Source organism: Mustela putorius, unplaced genomic scaffold, assembly GCF_011764305.1.
Source record: "Mustela putorius furo isolate JIRA1106 unplaced genomic scaffold, ASM1176430v1.1 tig00000228_pilon_pilon_pilon, whole genome shotgun sequence".
Lineage (NCBI taxonomy): Eukaryota > Metazoa > Chordata > Mammalia > Carnivora > Mustelidae > Mustela > Mustela putorius.
The window spans coordinates 6,017,675-6,034,556 of record NW_025421322.1 but is presented as its reverse complement, the minus strand read 5'-3'; the positions used below and the strand labels follow the sequence as shown (position 1 = coordinate 6,034,556).

At 44.1% G+C, this 16,882-nt stretch overlaps 2 protein-coding genes and 1 long non-coding RNA gene across 5 annotated transcripts in view; 1 reads left to right on the top strand and 2 right to left on the bottom strand.

Annotated features, from left to right (window-relative positions):
* The window catches only part of GRHL2 (grainyhead like transcription factor 2), a 161,496-nt gene extending 159,698 nt beyond the window's left edge, over positions 1 to 1,798 (bottom strand). For 2 of the 3 annotated variants that reach the window (XM_013064754.2, XM_013064755.2), the window contains exon 1: positions 1,521 to 1,629. In XM_013064754.2, the coding sequence (XP_012920208.1) occupies positions 1,521 to 1,540 (20 nt within the window). In that variant the 5' untranslated portion in view covers positions 1,541 to 1,629. Of the gene's footprint in view, positions 1 to 1,520; positions 1,630 to 1,723 lie in introns of those variants that run through there. The other variant, XM_013064756.2, reaches the window with a different exon arrangement.
* A 63-nt stretch (positions 1,799 to 1,861) lies between these two features.
* Positions 1,862 to 16,882, top strand: part of LOC123391448 — a 29,621-nt gene continuing 14,600 nt past the window's right edge. Inside the window, exons 1-3 of the long non-coding RNA XR_006606133.1 lie at positions 1,862 to 1,982; positions 4,623 to 4,685; positions 6,507 to 6,684. This is a non-coding gene — a long non-coding RNA (uncharacterized LOC123391448). The remainder of the gene's footprint in view (positions 1,983 to 4,622; positions 4,686 to 6,506; positions 6,685 to 16,882) is intronic.
* Positions 9,580 to 10,662, bottom strand: LOC101686714 (annexin A2-like). Its single transcript, XM_045077996.1, has one exon. It carries the CDS (start codon positions 10,639 to 10,641, stop codon positions 9,622 to 9,624), a length of 1,020 nt encoding a protein of 339 aa, XP_044933931.1. The 5' UTR covers positions 10,642 to 10,662; the 3' UTR covers positions 9,580 to 9,621.

Genomic DNA, 16,882 nt, shown 5'->3' with positions numbered 1-16,882 from the left:
AGAAACGCCTACTCCACCAGCGGCTGTGCTTGGAGGACGGTCCACCCCTCCACCCCTGGGCAGGGCCTCAGGGCATTCCCGTTGCCCGCTCACAGTACGTCAATTCTGGGCCACTCCGGAGAGGCACCAGCGGCCTTGCCCCGGCGGAGACACCCTCGAAATGGCCTCCCTGGGGTGGCCACAACCCCAGAGTAAAGTTACCAAGAAAAGCAAAAAGGTGGCCCATACGCGCTCTCAAGAGGACTCAGCAGCCAGCTCCCGGCCCGGAGCGCGCCCGAGAGGGGGGAAGGGAGTGTCGCCACTCAATCCCGAGAAAGGCCGCGGGACCCACCTCCGGCTCCCTCCCGCGCCCGCCCTTGGCCCCACCTCCCCCTGCTAGCACAAAGCCGTCCCCGAGGCGGGGGCCAGGCCTGCGGGAGGCCACCGGGACGCCACGGGACCTGGGCCCGGGTGACCCGCGCGGCTCGAACCGGGCGGGCCCAGGGTTCCCGTCCCGGACGTTAAGGACGTGGTTGCCCGCGCTGCCTTCGAGGCGCGGGAAGCCGGACGCGGCCGCCCGGGCCCTCCGCCTCGGCATCCCGGTCACCCGAGAAGGCCCGGCGCGACCCACGCTGCCCCGCCAGCCAAGCCCGAGGTGGCGGCCGCCGGCGGGGAGCGCCCGGGCCGACCCGGCAGCGCAGGGCCGAGGGCTCGCGGGGGCGTGCACGCGTCGTCGCGACGTGGGAGAATCGCTAAGGGCCAGGGGCCTCTCCGCGCCCCACCGAGGTGCAAACTCGGGGCCTCCAATCAATTCCCCTCACTTCCGTAGGGCTAGGGCCCTGTGCTCCCGCACCTGAGGAAGGCGACCAAACAATGAGGGGGGGGGCCATGGCGGGGAGTAGGGGGCGGGGGTGCGACCCCCCGCGACCCGGGCCGCCGGGCGCCTCGCCTCCCGACGGGGACGCACACGCGGGCGCGCACACACGCACTCTCCTGCCCCAGGACGGGAAGATGGCCGTTTCTGCTCCAGAATAAAGGCTCTTTGTTGCGCTCACACAAAAGCAGCCAAGACCCGCTCTTCTCGCAGGCCCTCTGCACAAATCGAAGGAACTCAGATGAATTTCCAAATGGCCTCAGAAGCCTGCAGCGGTGGGAGCGACTCAAGAGAGGGAGAATAACAGGCCTCCCGCCCTCGTCTCCCGAAACCCCTGTCAATATGCAAGTATTCGCCCTGGGAGGCGGGAGCTGAGATCACTCGCAAGGGAGGAAGGAAAGAGGAAAACCTACTTTTACTATCAAGGCCCAAAGGGGGTATTAAACATTCACATTCTTGTAGGGTTTCTCCCCTTACCCAGGGTAGAAACATGATCTGGAAAAGTCGGGATACACCAAAAAGAAAAAGAAAAAAGAAAAAAAAAAAAAAAAGAAAGAAAAAAAATACCAACAACAGCAACTTAAAAAACAAAAACAAAAACATAACAAACCAGTTGCCATCAGCCCAAAGTGGTAGTAGAAGCAGCCGGCGCGTGTGATCCACTTACTTGTCCGACTCTTGTGACATGTTTGATCCAATGAACTCGCTCCCCTTTTCCTGGAGCCTCAGCCTCTGGTGAAACTGGACTTTCAAGTCTGTGCAGGTGAAGGTGTGTGAGAGCGCCCGAGATGGCAGAACAAGAGCTACAGGTAATTCTGCTTTTCCGTCCCCCCTCACCACTCTCGCTCGCTCGCCCGCTCGCGCCCTCACCTAGCCGGAAAGGTGGGATAAGGGGGGGCCCCCTCACATGGGGCCCGAGCTCGGAGGCGGCCGGGCGGCGCGGAGTCCTCCTGGATCGTGGCAATGGGCAGCCACAGAGCAGAAAGTGGCGGACTTGGGCGGCCACAGGTAACTTTCTCGCAAGGAGCTGAATTCTTTCACTAAAGGATACAAGCCCGAGGGACGAGCTGCGCGGTGATTGGCTGCGAAGCTCCCTCAGGTGAGCTGCCATTGGCAGAGGCGCGCTCAGGTAAGGCCCTTCTCCAAGTGCAGGTAACTCACTCCGCAGTTTACCTGAGTGGAGCGGCGGCACGCTTGCAGCTGTGCAGCAGCCCGTGGGAGCTGAGGCTCAGGGCTAGGAGCAGACTTCACGCCACGCTTTCGTTCTTCCCGGAGGCCGGCCGGGTGTGTGTGTGGGGAGGGTAGGGGCTTGGAAAAAAGCAACACTTGCAACCACTAGGGATTGTGGGTCAAACGGAAGGCCTAAGGAGAGCTGAACTAAGGTACCCCAAGCCAACCGAAATCAAATGCGCAGCATGACCACAAGGCTTTGAATACCCACTTTAAGAGGACGTTTGACATTGTCAGAAGAGTGAGGGACTGAAGTTTACTTTGTGCTCCATGGGGGGCGGGGGGAGGAGGACACAAAGATTGCCGAGTCTGTTGTGTAATTGCATTTTTAACATTCTTATCCAGAGCAAACACTTTTCGTGTCCCGATGTGTTAAAGATATCAGGTAGATTACAGGTTTTCACATAGAGGAGCATCCTTTCATGAGCTAGGCAGATGGAGAGTGGGATGGTTTTGATGGCGTGAGAAGATCTGGGGGGAAGAGACAGTAAGATGGCCTAGGCCTGTCTCTTCTATCTCAACTCAAGACTGGGATTCCAGAGCTGCAAACAACCACTGAATCCCTTCTATAAACCTGTTGTCATTTGACGTTTCCAGGCAGACATCAACATTTACATTGTAATTCAATAGAAGCAGCGACTACAAAGGTGCTTTATCCTTCCAGCTTAATATGGTTGCTATGGAAACAATTCAGGATGAAACTGACGTATTGAAGTCAGTTTGTGGTTCTGTGTCTCCTGGTTGGGAACAACACAAATTATCAAAGGTTTCACTTATAACCTCTTGTTCCTAAAGGATATTGGTGAAAGGTCTGACAAAGAGTCTAGTCCACACATGTGAACCATAGAAATAAGGAGGGCATGGAAGGTATATCATATTTTATTTCAAGTTAATACTACATTGCCAGAGATGATACCCAACTTCTATTTTAATCTTTATGGATCAGCTGTTTTCCTGAAAACTGCATTATGAGACAAGGTTTGGTTGTTTCATGTTTCATGCTCAGCAAATGAATTTAAAAATTTTATGCTTAACTTTTAAAGCATAAGCACACACTTTTTCGAGATAATATAATATTTTAAGACAAAACAATACCCACCTTTTCTCTACCTTCTTAATCTCCTTTCTAGAGGCATCCACATCCCACTTTTAGCCATTTCTGCTGCCATTAGCCTGCCCATCTCCTCCACCTTCTCCTCCTCTTGTTCTCCTGCTCCCTTCTCCTTCTTCCTATAGAGATTTTATTTTTAAGTAATCTCAACACCCAACATGGGGCTTGAACTCACAACCCGGAGATCAAGAGTTGCATACTCTTCAGACTGTGCCAGCCAGGGGCCCTGACCTTCCTGTTTCCAAATAATTTATACTGCTATCTTTTGATTTATCCAGTTAGATATGGTGCTTCGACCATCTGTTGCCTCCTTTAGATAAGGATTTAGCTCTTTCAGACCGCATACAGTTTTCTCTTCCACCATTTTTCCAACAAAAACTTTCCCAGTTTAGGGGTAGTACGTAGCTGGTGACTGCAAGTACCAGTGACAACAGAGCCAACTAGTGTACTGTGGTTGTTTTCTCTCTTATAAAACCTTTAATCTGTTTAGTTAGCTTGTTATGCACCCATCCTTCTATTTTTTCTACCACATATGTATCAAATGACAATCAAATTTATTTTCCAAATGATCAAACAATTCCATTCTCCCACTCTCCACCTTCCCCCCCAAACATCCTTCTAGAAGTCCAGTCCTCCTATTCCAAAGGAGATGAATTTCTCTCAGGACGTGCTGTTCAGTTGTCATTCCTGGGACATTCCTTCATCTGCAGAGCAAGAACCCCATTGCTTTGCCCTGTGCCTTCTTTCTTGGTTTATTGCTTCGTTGTTTTTTTGTTTTTTGTTTTCATGGCACATATTCCAGTAACAACCCAAGAAAGGGTACAGAAGGCAAAACTTGAAATGGCTTTATTTGACCCTTACTTTTGATGGAAAGTTTGACCAAGGATAGGATTCTAAGTTGAAATTTTTCGTTCCAAAGTTGATAAAAATTGCTCTTTTATAGTCTAATAGCCAGTGTTTCTATTGAGAATTCCAGTGCCATCCTGATTCCCATTTCTTTGTAACCTGGAATTTTTCTTTCTAGGAACTTGAAGAACAGTCCCTTTATTTCTAATATTCTGAATGTCATAATTATGCTCCTTAGCTCTCTACTATTCTAAAATCTCACCATGTTGAAGGCTTCCATCAAAGGTCTGCAAACCTGTAACACTCCATTCATTCTTAAGAATGAGGTCATAAAACCTCACCAGAAACTTCATGTATGAAGATGGGAAGGAGTGGGCTTGCTGTATGGTGATCAGGTAGAAGCTCTTCTTTCCATAGGTTCTTCTTTTCTTTTGGGCTCTTCATTTTCCAAGGAGAAATATCTGCAATCTTTTGCCTTAGGGGACATTCTGGCACCTGATATTCTGGAAGCAGTTCAGAGAAAAGGGTTCAAGTGAGTTATTACTTACTATGCAATTTTTCATGTTCTTTTCTTTCCTGTAGGTGCCTTACCTGCCTTTCTTTGTGCCTGGCATACAAGTCTCTCTGCTGTTTCTCCAGCTGGAGGTAATCACCTGGCTTCAAGAAATGGGACTGGTGACCTGAACATCTAACAACTCCAAATGCCCACATTCACTCAGGCCCCTATCTTTTGCCTCTTCTTGACTTCTGGGATCTTGGGGCCTTTCATCAACATCTCCCTCTGATGATCTCTGGACCTAGGGCACTCTGAAGCTTGATAGCATATTTAGCTCTTTTTGTAGTGACCTCTAGGATGACAGTAGAGTGTAGTTTTTGCTGTTGTGTTAAACCAGTTTCTACTGTTCCATCCACCCCTTCTTGCAGACTTGGGTTGAAATATACATTTTGCAGGTGATCCCTCCTTCATGCCCTTTGTTCTTGTTTATTTATCTTTTGTGTTCCTTTACTGTCCTTTTTAGGAAACAATGAAGATAAACTAGTGTGACTCAATCTGTCATCTTTAATTTGCAGCCATTTAAAAAATTATCCAGGGATGTCTATGTGGCTCAGTTGGTTAAACATCCACCTTCAGCTAAGGTCATCCCAGGGCCCTGGGATGAAGTCCCTCATCAGGCTCTTAGCCTGCTTCTCCCTCTGTCTGCCACTCCTCCTTCTTGTGCACATGTGCTTTCTCTCTCTTTCTGTCTGACAAATAAATAAAATCTTAAAAGATATATATTTTGTAAAAAAATTTTATCTGAAAGCTTTTATCAAATTTGTCACTCCCAAAATTTTTGGTGCAAACAAAATCAGCATTTATAGCCAAACCTTTCTTTTTATTGGTCATTGTGATGGTCAGGATTCCTTTCTTCTTCTCCAGCATTATTCCATTCTCAAGCTAGTGATTGCTTATATAATTGTTGACCACTGTTTACAATTGGAGCAATTATGACATCAAAAAAAAAAAAATGAGCCTGGAATTTGCCACAGTATTCATTGAGGACTTTAAAGTTGCCCCACCATTTAGAGTTTGATGGTTACTTTAGGTGGCAACAACAAAGTAAATTTTCACAAAAAAAGCTAGTCATAGAAGAGTTTTGTTTATAAACTAAATTATTTCACTTATAAGATTAAAGTTATAGTTAAATTCACAGACAAGAAAAAGAGTTATTTTTATTATCATTTTAGTAGTAATCTTCAGCATCTATTATGATGGTTAATTACACTTCCCTAAAGTAAAAAAGTTCAGTATTTGATACTAAATTGTTGCCTTATTATGGTGAATCTTGTATTTTTTATTTTTAAAGATCTTATTTATTTGAAAGAGAGATGGAAACAGCACAAGCAAGGGGAGGGAAAAGAAGAGGGGCAGGGAGAAGGGGGCCACTTCTGCAGCATCTGGGCACAAATCTCAAGTTTTAAAGGGTTACGGTTCTAATGACACAAGTCTAGCTGCTGCTTGTTTGCCCACTACAGCTTGACTGTCTTTGAATCTACTGCAGAGCCATATTGTTTTACACTATAAAAACACTAACTTGTTTGATTGGCTCTTATCCCCAAGAAGAAACCTTGGGCAGGATGAAATGTACCTGAATTTCTGAATTTGAAATCAACATAGACATTTATAACTTAACAAGCTGAGCATCAAAGAGCCATTTCCTTGCAGTTTGGGGCCACTTCTGTTTTCTATAGTTGCACGGATAGGTGTATTTGCCTGGATCTTTACCAATTCCATGAAGGCTCTTGAACTAGTAGTGTGGAATTCAGCTGGCAGTTAGCTGAGGTTTGCATATTTCCTTCGGGATACCATATGTTTTTGTTTCTTGGACTGGCCATCAATAAGTCTTTAGTTTAAAAAAAAAAAAAGTGGTCCTGTTAAAACAGAGTGTATTGAACTCTTGTGTTTATCTCTACTTCTTCCCACAGTCCCACTGATAGAAGAATAAGAGAGGAGATGAGAATGTTAAAGATGAGAAAGAAATCTGGGGAGTGGAAAGTGACTAAAGGAGGAGAGACTTAGCTGAGCTAAGAGAGATGAAACAAGCATCCGAGCATCCGTAGACTCTATGGATCAAGTCTGGTCCGCCTGCAGAACCTCATGAAGGTAGAGTGATCAAGTTTCCTGTTATCATTGAAGATGGAAGTAGGTGGTAGGGCTGAAAGCAGAGAGACTGATTCAAAATCCGGATACAAAGCTGGCAGGCCCCTAGGTCCCCAGCCCCAGCAGCATAATCAAGCTCCCATCTGTATTGGCTTACTAGGGCTGCCATAACAAAGTACCGCAGACTATTGTGGCTTGAACAACAGAAATTTATTTCCTCATAGTTTTGGAGGATAGAAGTCCAAGATTCAGGGCTTTGGCAGGGTTGGTTTCATCCTAAAGTGTCTCTCCTTGGCTTGTGAGTGGCCATCTTGAGGCTCTGTCTTCAAACAGTCTTTTTACTGTGAATGCGTATCTATGTCCTAATCTCCTTTTCTTTTCTTTTCTTTTTTTTTTTAAGATTTTAAAGTAATCTGTACACCCAGTGTGCGGCTGGAACTCAGAACCCCAAGATCAAGAGTCTCATGCTCCACCAACTGAGCCAGCCAGGCATCCCCTAATCTCCTTTTCTTATAAGGGCATTAGTCATATTGGAATAGGACCCAACCATAGGACTTCATTTTGACTTAATTTCCTCTTTAATAGTCCTGTTTCCCAATACAGTCACATTCTGAGGCACTGGGGGTTACAACTTCAACATATGAATTTAGGGGAGACACAACTCAGTCCAAAACCCCATCCCTCCTCCATGCTGGCAGGAGACAGAAGTGTCAGGTGGAACTTGGCAGACTTTTGGCTAGGGGACATCATCCATCAAGAGTGAGGCATTAGGGACTCCTGGGTGACTCAGTCACTTAAGCATCTGCCTTCTGCTCAGGTCATGATCCCAGGGTCCTGGGATGGAGTCCCATCTAGGGGCTCCCTGCTCAGTGGGGAGCCTGCTTCTTCCTCTGCATGCCACTCCCCCTGCTTGTGCTAGCTTTCTGACAAATAAATAAAATCAAAAACGAAGAGTGAGGCATTGGACCTAATAGCAAGGAGATTAAGTGAAAGGCCTTACACTCATCAGGGAGACACCATCTCCTAGCTCTCTCCATCCAGCTTGGTGAACCCAGAGCCTAACTTATAACACCACCACCCATGCCTCCCCAATCAGTCAGCAAGTTCCATCCTCACACAGGGAACTCCTAATAAGCTTTTTATGGCACACTCTTAAATACATATTTGAGGCCAGGGATTACCATACATTTGAGAGAAGCCTCCAAAGTGAAGTATAAAGACCAGAGCAAATATGAGAGTGATTTTGAGGTAAATAACACAGGGATAGATAAAGATTATCTAATTAGTATATCAGAAATTATTACAGTCATGAAACAAGAACAGCATACTATTTAAAAACAATAAAATAATCACCAGAGATCCAAAATGAGTTTGTGGGCATTGAAATATAAAAGCTGAAACAGAACCTTTTATTGATAGAATCTAAGCAACCTCCTAGAAAATAGGGTAAAAAAGACAGCAAAATAGGCAATAAGAGAGAAGAGATAAGAAAATTGCAGGATCAGTCAGGAAGGCCTAATATGTGATGAACAGGTGTTTCAGAAAGAAAGAATGGAAAGAATGTTGGGCAGAAAGCTTTTTAGAGGAAAGACAAAACACTGGTTTTGAGAACTCAAGCATTATGTCTTCTGACTGATCTGACCACGTAGTACTCAGTACAGTGGATTCTAAATGACGTAAGTTTAAGCAATTATGATTAAATTTCTGGGCTGACCTTTCCAGAGAGTAAAAATAAAATGAAAAGAGCAGAGAAACTTCTCAGACACAAAAACTCAAGGATCAGAATATATTAACTCTCTCAACAACATTGCTAGCTTGAAGATACTGAAAGCCATACCCTTGAATAACTCTATGCCTAGACAAGTTCTTGATGATGTATAAAGGTAGAATAAAATTCAGTTCCAGGAATGCAGAGTTTCAAAGTGCCTCTCGTGCACTCTTTCTCAGAAAGATTTTGGACAATGTGCTCCACTAGACATTAGGAGAACAAGGCAAAACCAAGAAAGAGGTGATCTTTAAGACTCAGAAAACAGGAGGAGCAGTTCGAGGGAGGTCAAAATGGTGGCCTTGTTACAGGCTCAGAGAGCAGTGAAACTCTTTCAACAGAGGTCTCTGAGTGGTGGTAGGGGTGGAATCCAAAGATTATATTTAACATTGTGGAAAGTTATATTGAGAAATTCTTTGAGGGTGTGGAAAGTCATAACAATAGGTACAGAGAAAACTAAGTACATAGATAGCATTCAGTAGCTCCAGGAGAAAAGAAATCATACAAGAGTGGAAATACTATCATACTAATCCTTGTACCTACTTGGTCTGATAGCAGATGATGTTCGTTTAATCATAATAATGGAATTACTGAATGATGATTTACTAAAACTGATGATAAAATGCAATCAGGAAGGTGGAAGGAGGAAGATAGTGGTGTGTGGGAGAGGAGGAAGTGGAGGTTATGACGGAGGGTGATACCATCATTTACTATAACTGAAAGTCAACAGTTGTTGCTTAAATCTCCTAAATCAAAGACTAGCGACATAAATAAGGAGTCAGGAATGCTTCGAGCTGTTAGTTACATCAAGGTTGATTAACCGTGGTTTAGAAAAATAAAATTTTGTTTTCTTCACTCTATTTTTTTTGTTTGTTTATAAAGTAAAAATTCAGTTTATTCATCTGTTTATGACACAGTACACAAGAGGCAAAGTGTTTCACATCATAGATTTCACTTCCAACTCCTTGGAATGTTCATCTCTTTGGCCAAAAGGAGAGACTAGACATGAGAGGCAGGCAGTGCTTAGGCAACTGCAATAAGGATGGGAAGCGGGTGATACTAACGCCATCCCTGTGGGGATGGGCACAAGGGGACTTTTAGTCATAAGCTATTTCCTAGAATTGTTAGCTGGAAACAAAGGAGCACCATTCCTGGATGCTTAACCGTCGTGGGCCTCAGTCATTCCCACCACACAGGTACAGCAGCGCTTTCTGGTAGTCGCCCTTCGTGTCTTGCTGGATGTAGTAATACAGAGACTTGCCATACTTTCTCTTGAATTCAGACCTAATTTTCAACAGGTCCACTTCACTGCGAGAGACCATGATTCTAATCAGAACTTTATCACGAGTCCCCTTGCCCTTCATGGAGTCGTACAGCTGGTCAGCAAAATACAAGGGCTTATTCTGAATGCACTGGACCAGGTTTAGGAAAGCATTTTCCAGGTCTCCTTTGACCTCCTTCTTGAGGCTCTCCAACATGTCATAAGGGCTGTAGCTCTTGTACCTATCAAATACTTTCTGGAGATGACACACACTGTGCTCAGTCATGATGCTGATCCTCTTGGGTACATCAGTTCCTTTCCTCTTCACTCCGGCATCGTAGAGATCCCAGGCATCTTGGTCAATCAGTTCATAATCAATGACAGAGCCATCCTCTGCTCTTCTACCCTTTGCAAGGGCAACCATCAGCTTGCGGAAGTCACCAGATGTATCAGAAACGATGTCCTTCTCCAGATCAGTCTTGTACATTTCCTTGTAGACTCTGTTAATTTCCTGAAGCTCTTGGTTGGTCCTTGAGCAGATGATCTCAATGAGGGAGTCCTCATCAGTCCTCAGTCCCTTCATGGAGGCTTTCAGCTCAGAAGTGTCATATTGAGCAGATGTTTTTAATAGGTCCAAAATCACTGTCTCTAGGTGGCCAGACAAGGCTGATTTCAGCGCTGATGCAAGTTCCTTTTTGGTCCTTCTCTGGTAGGCGAAGGCAATATCCTGTCTCTGTTCATTGCTGCGGTTGGTCAAAATGTTGACAATGATGACCTCATCCACACCTTTGGTCTTGATGGCCGTTTCAATGTTCAGAGCATCATGCTCAGCATCAAAATTGGTGTATGCTTTGACCGACCCATATGTACTTGGGGGCATGGAGTGATCCCCCTCCAAGCTGAGCTTGCAGATAACTTCATGAACAGTAAACATTTTGAAGGAAGCTGGGCCCAGCGCTGAGTGCAGCAAGCGTCCCCAGTTGTAGAGCCCATTTTCTTCACTTTAAAACAAAAGATCTGAAAGTTAGCAGCTGCTTCTGGTGCTCAGTTTCGGCATCTCTGAGATTATCTTGTCCTTTTTCGTTGTGGACACAGATGATCCCTTCAGCTTCAGCCATTATGTCTATGGGTAAGGCAGTAAGAAGGGGAAAGAGTTGGTGTGAGCCTCAGCGATGCCATGTATCAGGAAAACAATCCCAGCACTGACGTTAGAAGCCTCCAGGATGCCTTCCTGCCCTTGGCCAAAACTGGGTCACACAGTCACCTTTCTCTGCTAGGGAGGCTGGAAAAATTCGTATCTAGCTTTCCCAAACTCTAAGGCGGGGCATGCAAGAAAGAAAAAAAAGAGAAATGTATTCTGGGTCAGCCAATCAGCATATTATTTAGAAATATGGAAGTAAATGCTAGAATTTAGAAAAGAAAGCTCATAAAAATAGGTTGTCTCTTAAGAGTGGGATTGAAGGGGCACCTGGGTGGCTCAGTAGGGTAAGTGTCTGCCTTCGGCTCAGGTCATGATCTCAGGGGCCTGGGGTCGAGCCCCGCATCTGGCTCTCTGCTTAGCAGGGAGCCTGCTTCCCCTTCTCTCTCTCTCTCTGCCTACCTCTCTGCCTACTTGTGATCTCTCTCTGTCAAATAAATAAATAAAATATTTTTTAAAAAAAGAGGTGGGGGGGGCACCTAGGTGGCTCAGTGGGTTAAAGCCTCCGCCTTCAGCTCAGGTCATTATCTCGGGGTCCTGGGATCGAGCCCCGCATCGGGCTCTCTGCTCAACAGGGAGTCTGCTTCTCCCTCTCTCTCTGCTTGCTCTCTGTCTACTTGTGATCTCTGTCAAATAAATAAATAAAATCTTAAAAAAAAAAAAAAAAGAGTGGGATTGGACAGTGGGGTGGAGTGAGGCATGGACTGCTATTTTTCAATAGCATTAATCAGTGTTATAGTCTATATTATTACTTAATTATTTGACTTTTAAAACTATAGATATCGTTTTATACACATATGTATCTTATACACACATGTCTCCATGTTTATACAATTTTAATCAAAATAAATTTTGAAAACAAAAATGCAAACTGCAAACCATGTTCCCTCTTGCCCAGGGTCTTTGAATTTACTACTCTATCTCCCTAAACTTTGGCTGTCTTTTCTCCCTCATCTAACTAGGTCCTAACTGCCCCTCAGATCAGTGCTTCATCATCTCATCCTCAAGGAAGTCTCTCTGGCTCTCTCAGATTAGGGATGGTTATATTGGGAAGATACATTTCTCCATGATTTATCCATGTAGCAACATGCTCCTCTTGTAGAAAACACTCATCACATTTACTTGAGTGGTGTTTGATTATTGGCCAACCCCTTCCACTAGACTCCAAGCTCCAGGACAGAGATTATGCCTATTATAGGCTCATCATTGTTTCCCCAGATCTCAACACCTTACCTAGCCTTCAGGAAATATGTGATAAATGAGTAAATGACAAATACTCTGAATTAGGTACACCCTTCCTATCCTACAATTATTCCATGGTCGTTCTGGGGAGTTCAATTGAGAGAAACATCGAATTGAGTACTTTCGTTAGGATTGTTGAATAAATAAGTTAATTCCAGGATTATATACGGACTACCTTCTCTATTCTAGGTGCTAAACTGGATTCCTCATTTAGCTTCAGTGATACCCTATGAGATAGCTAATGCTAATAGTTAAGAATGCTTTCGACTGCAAGTCAAAGAGAAGCCAGGTAGCAGGGGCTATTTACCCAAGACTGGTTAATTCATCTTACATGACAAGAAGTTAGGATGAAAGAGGGGAAGCAATTGCTGGCATCAAATTGGCAACTCCACTCTTTAGAGGTCTGGGTCACTGTCTTTGGGTTTGTCTACCTCTTAAGTAAAAGTATCATATCTTACACTACCAAACTTAAAAACAGGAAGAAGATAGGGCACTGTCTTCAGGCATGAAAGCCTTTCCCAGAAACTGCCATCAAACTTCCTCTTATATCTCACTGGCCAGTACTGGGTCACATGATCAGTATAACTCAGGAGCTGTATTCACCTTGCACGATATCAAGGAATCTCCACTCAACATTTGAACAAATAAGGGTTATCTTAGCAAGAAAGAAATGGGAGATTGGTCTTTGGTTAAAATGTAAAAAAATCTGAACAGATACCACAGTACTGATAGCTTCATAATACCGATGGTAAATTTGATGTTCATTTTAGGGGCACTTGGGTGGCTCAATCCATTAACCACCTGTCTTCCATTAAGGTAGTGATTCCAGGGTCCTGGGATGGAGTCCCCCATCGGGCTTCCTGATTGGTGGGAAGCCTGCTTTTCCCTCCCTCTCCCTCTGCCTGCTGCTCTACCTGCTTGTGCTCTCTCTCTCTGTCTATCAAATAAATAAATAAAATCTTTTTTTTAATTGACCTTCATTTTGAATAATGTGAATAGCAGATCTGAGATTCAAACCTAGATCTGCCTTTTTCCAAAGCCTGTGCCATGCCACTTCCTAGCCTTGAATATGAAGAAGTTCTTCCTGTATCAAAATGTGGTGGATTTAGTCAGGATTGACTTCATAGAAGAAAAATACTTTAGGCAAGGTTTTGAAGGAAGTAACACAGGTTGAAATAACACAAGGAGAAAATGAGAGGGTAGTTGTCAGGTATCATAGTAACACTGCTCTCTTCACTTTCACTTTCATATAGAAATGCTTTTTCCACTGATCGTCAGAGGATCTCTCCCTATTTGGGGAATGATTATGGCTTTAATGGTCTAAATGAACTATAAATAAACTGAAAAGAGGTGACATTTACCCAAGGGAAAATGCCAAAATGAGAACCCAGAGACCATGGCTGGGGCTATAGCAGAACAGAATGTTCTCTCTGAGATTTTTAATGAGGCATGCTCACTGTTGCTGCTTCAATATACTCTTGAAAATGTCTGAACCTGGAAAAATATATTCAAATAATCTAATATCATGAGACTGTCCCTTCCCTGTTTGAAAACCTCCAGCAATTCCTCAGTACACATGGGGCAGTCTAATCTAATCTTACCTATGAATCGAGACCTACCCCAATCTGACTTCAATTGCCTGAATCCAGCCCCACTGGTCTTCTGCTAAGGAAACTCGGGTTGACTATGGTCTGATGTGAGATCTGCAGAGTTACAGGCTGGAGGAAACTGTCCTCGTCCAAGGCTTGGGACTCCAAAATCACGAGTATGAGCAAAGTCACAGACCAAGAATGAAAATCCGAAGGTGAGGCAAAAATGCCAGAAGGGTATTTGGAGGAAACTTAAGTAAGTGGGCCAAAAGGTGATATTAAACTATCTAGGATATCAAGCCAAGGCATATGCATGGGTAAAAGCCAGTTGGGAGCATTGAGAGTCAAACAGTAAAAAATTTAGGGCAAGCATCTGTAGCATTTGCTTGATGGGATGATTTACCTTTATTATCTTCCCTGATCTTGATATAGCTCCCTCCATCCCCTGCATCATATGATCTCAGTTCTTCCTGGGTGGCTCTGGCAGAAAGTCCTGACCTTTTCCCAGGGTACTGAGGAGGTAGTAGGTTGGTCTCTGTGGCACATTCTGCTCCATGCTCTTCTCAGTATCCTAGGTTTTGGAGAAAACCAGAGCATAGTATAGTTTTCACTGTACTTCTTCCATCTCCACTTGCAGGGGTTCACGCAGAGGTGTGCATGAAGAGAGGACGAGGAGATGACTAAGTCTAGATGGTCCAGCCCAGCAACAAGGGGATGGTCATGGGCTCTTGCACTGGAGGAAGAAGCCATGTAAAGGAAGGCTTCTGAGGCCATGACTGGTCCTCATGTAGTAGTTTCCATGTTAGAAGAGGGCAGATTGGCCAGGAAGAGAGCCCTATAGTGTTGTCCAATTCTGATGTTCTCCCTAATCCTTAGGGCCAATTGCCATATATCATCGGGAAATTTCTTGAAAATCTCAAAGTGGCCTATAGCTCCTGTAGGATATTAGATGTTAGAGGTGCCCCAGGGCCTTGCTTCATGTAGCCACAGATTAATAATATTGGAATAACCTGAGGGATTATGAGGAATACAGAGTCTCTGTCCTCCTGAACTGAATCTACATCCTAATGAGATTCATATGCACATTAATATTTATGAGTACTTGTCTAGAGCATGGAGATACAACTATGAATGGAAGCTGTATCTTCTGGGGGTTCAGGCCAAAGAAGTACAGTGACCCTTGAACAACACCAAATTGGGGGGGTGCTGACCCCCTCTGCAGTCAAAAATTCATGTATAACTTTTGTCTCCCTACAAAACTTAACTACTTTTAGTCTATTGTTGACCAGAAGCCCAATAACATAAACACATTTTGTATGTTACCTTTATTTTGTACTATATTCTTACGATAAATGAAGCTAGATAAAAGAAAATGTCATTAAGAAAATCATAAGGAGAGGGGCACCTGGGTGGCTCAGTGGGTTAAAGCCTCTGCCTTTGGCTCAGGTATGATCCCAGGGTCCTGGGATCGAGCCCCATCAGGCTCTCTGCTCAGCAGGGAGCCTGCTTCCCTTCCTCTCTCTGCCTGCCTCTCTGCCTACTTGTGATCTCTGTCTAATAAATAAATAAACAATCTTGAAAAAAAAAAGAAAATCATTAAGGAGAGTTAATACACTTATAGTACTATACTGTATTTATCCCAAAAAATCTGCATAAGATGGACATGTACAGTTCAAACCTGTGTTCTCAGGGAGCAACTGGATAATGGTTTGCTGTAAGCAAATTGTAACCAGTGGGCCAGGTCTGTTATTAAGACAAGGATTCCTCATCAGAACTCACTTGGGATCATCAATGGATGAAACTAATATGACGAATGGTTCATGGGAAACTTTAGAATGAGCTCTTAGGTGGTCGCCACCTAAACTCATTGATCAACTTTAGCATCACTAAAAGTTAAACAACCAAACCCTCCCTGCAGGTCTTCTAAAGTGCAGTACCACAGTCTACGGCATCCCTTTTGAGGTGTCATTGCCTTAAAATGAAGCCAAATTTATTAAGCCTTAGGAAATAAGGAAGATAGGAAAACAAATTTAAGGACAGCCCAAGAAGCCAAATAGACAAATTCTAGAATATTGGGGAGCCAATAGGAAACAGACTTACTACAACAAATCAATGACATGATAAAATATTGTGGGATGGGGAGGGGAGGAATCTGCATTAAAATAGACTTAAAGGACAGATGACTAAATGTAATTTGCGGACCTGGTTTGCATCTTGATTTAGACAACTAACAGTTCAGAAATGTATGGTTAAATAGGTAGAGACGCAATGACATGATATCTGAAATTTTAAAATAATTCAACAAGGGGCGCCTGGGTGGCTCAGTGGGTTAAGCCTCTGCCTTCAGCTCAGGTCATGGTCTCAGGGTCCTGGGATCCAGTCCCCATCCTCCACCCCCCCCCTGCTTTGGGTTCTCTGCTCAGCAGGGAGCCTGCTTCCCCCTCTCTCTCTGCCTGCCTCTCTGCTTACTTGTGATCTCTCTCTTTGTCATATAAATAAATAAAATCTAAAATAATAATAATAATAATTCAACAAAAGGGGGGAAAGAATAGATAAGGCAAATGTGGCAAAATCTTTTATAATTATCCAGTTTAAGAGAATTCATTGTACTGTTTCTCTGCTTGTTGTGTGAATTTAATGTCTTTATAAGTAAAACTTTTGTTAAAAAAGCAAAAAAAAAAATCCAGAACTTAATTTCCATATTTGTCTGACTGAAATGCTGCAGGGAAGGGAGCAGATGGGTGGAGGTGGGTATGGTGGGCTTTAAACAAGGCTTTCAAGAACCAGAATTTGTGGAACCAGCTGAGGTTTCCATGCTTCCTTGGCCCCTGAGTTGGTGAGAGCTACGGAAATCTATGTGTGTGTGTTATGTGTGTGCACACCTGCACACATGTGTGCACATGCATTGGGTGGGCACTCAATTTGAAAGTATGATTTTAAGAAAAATGATACAATTCTTTACTGGGAATCAGTGAGTATAGATCTAAGGGTGAGGTACCTAAGGACCAGCTTTGCAGCCGTTGGGAATTCCTTTCCCAAAGTATCAGATGATGCCCAAACCAAGGAAGAAAAGGGAGCAGAAAGAAACTGGGAGAGAAAACAGGTTCCCCAAAGCCAGGCAAGTCCTCAGAAACAAAGAAGCCTCA

Bases quoted from the DNA above. Each gene is read 5' to 3' on its own strand.
- LOC101686714 (XM_045077996.1), bottom strand. From the start codon at position 10,641: ATGTTTACTGTTCATGAAGTTATCTGCAAGCTCAGCTTGGAGGGGGAT.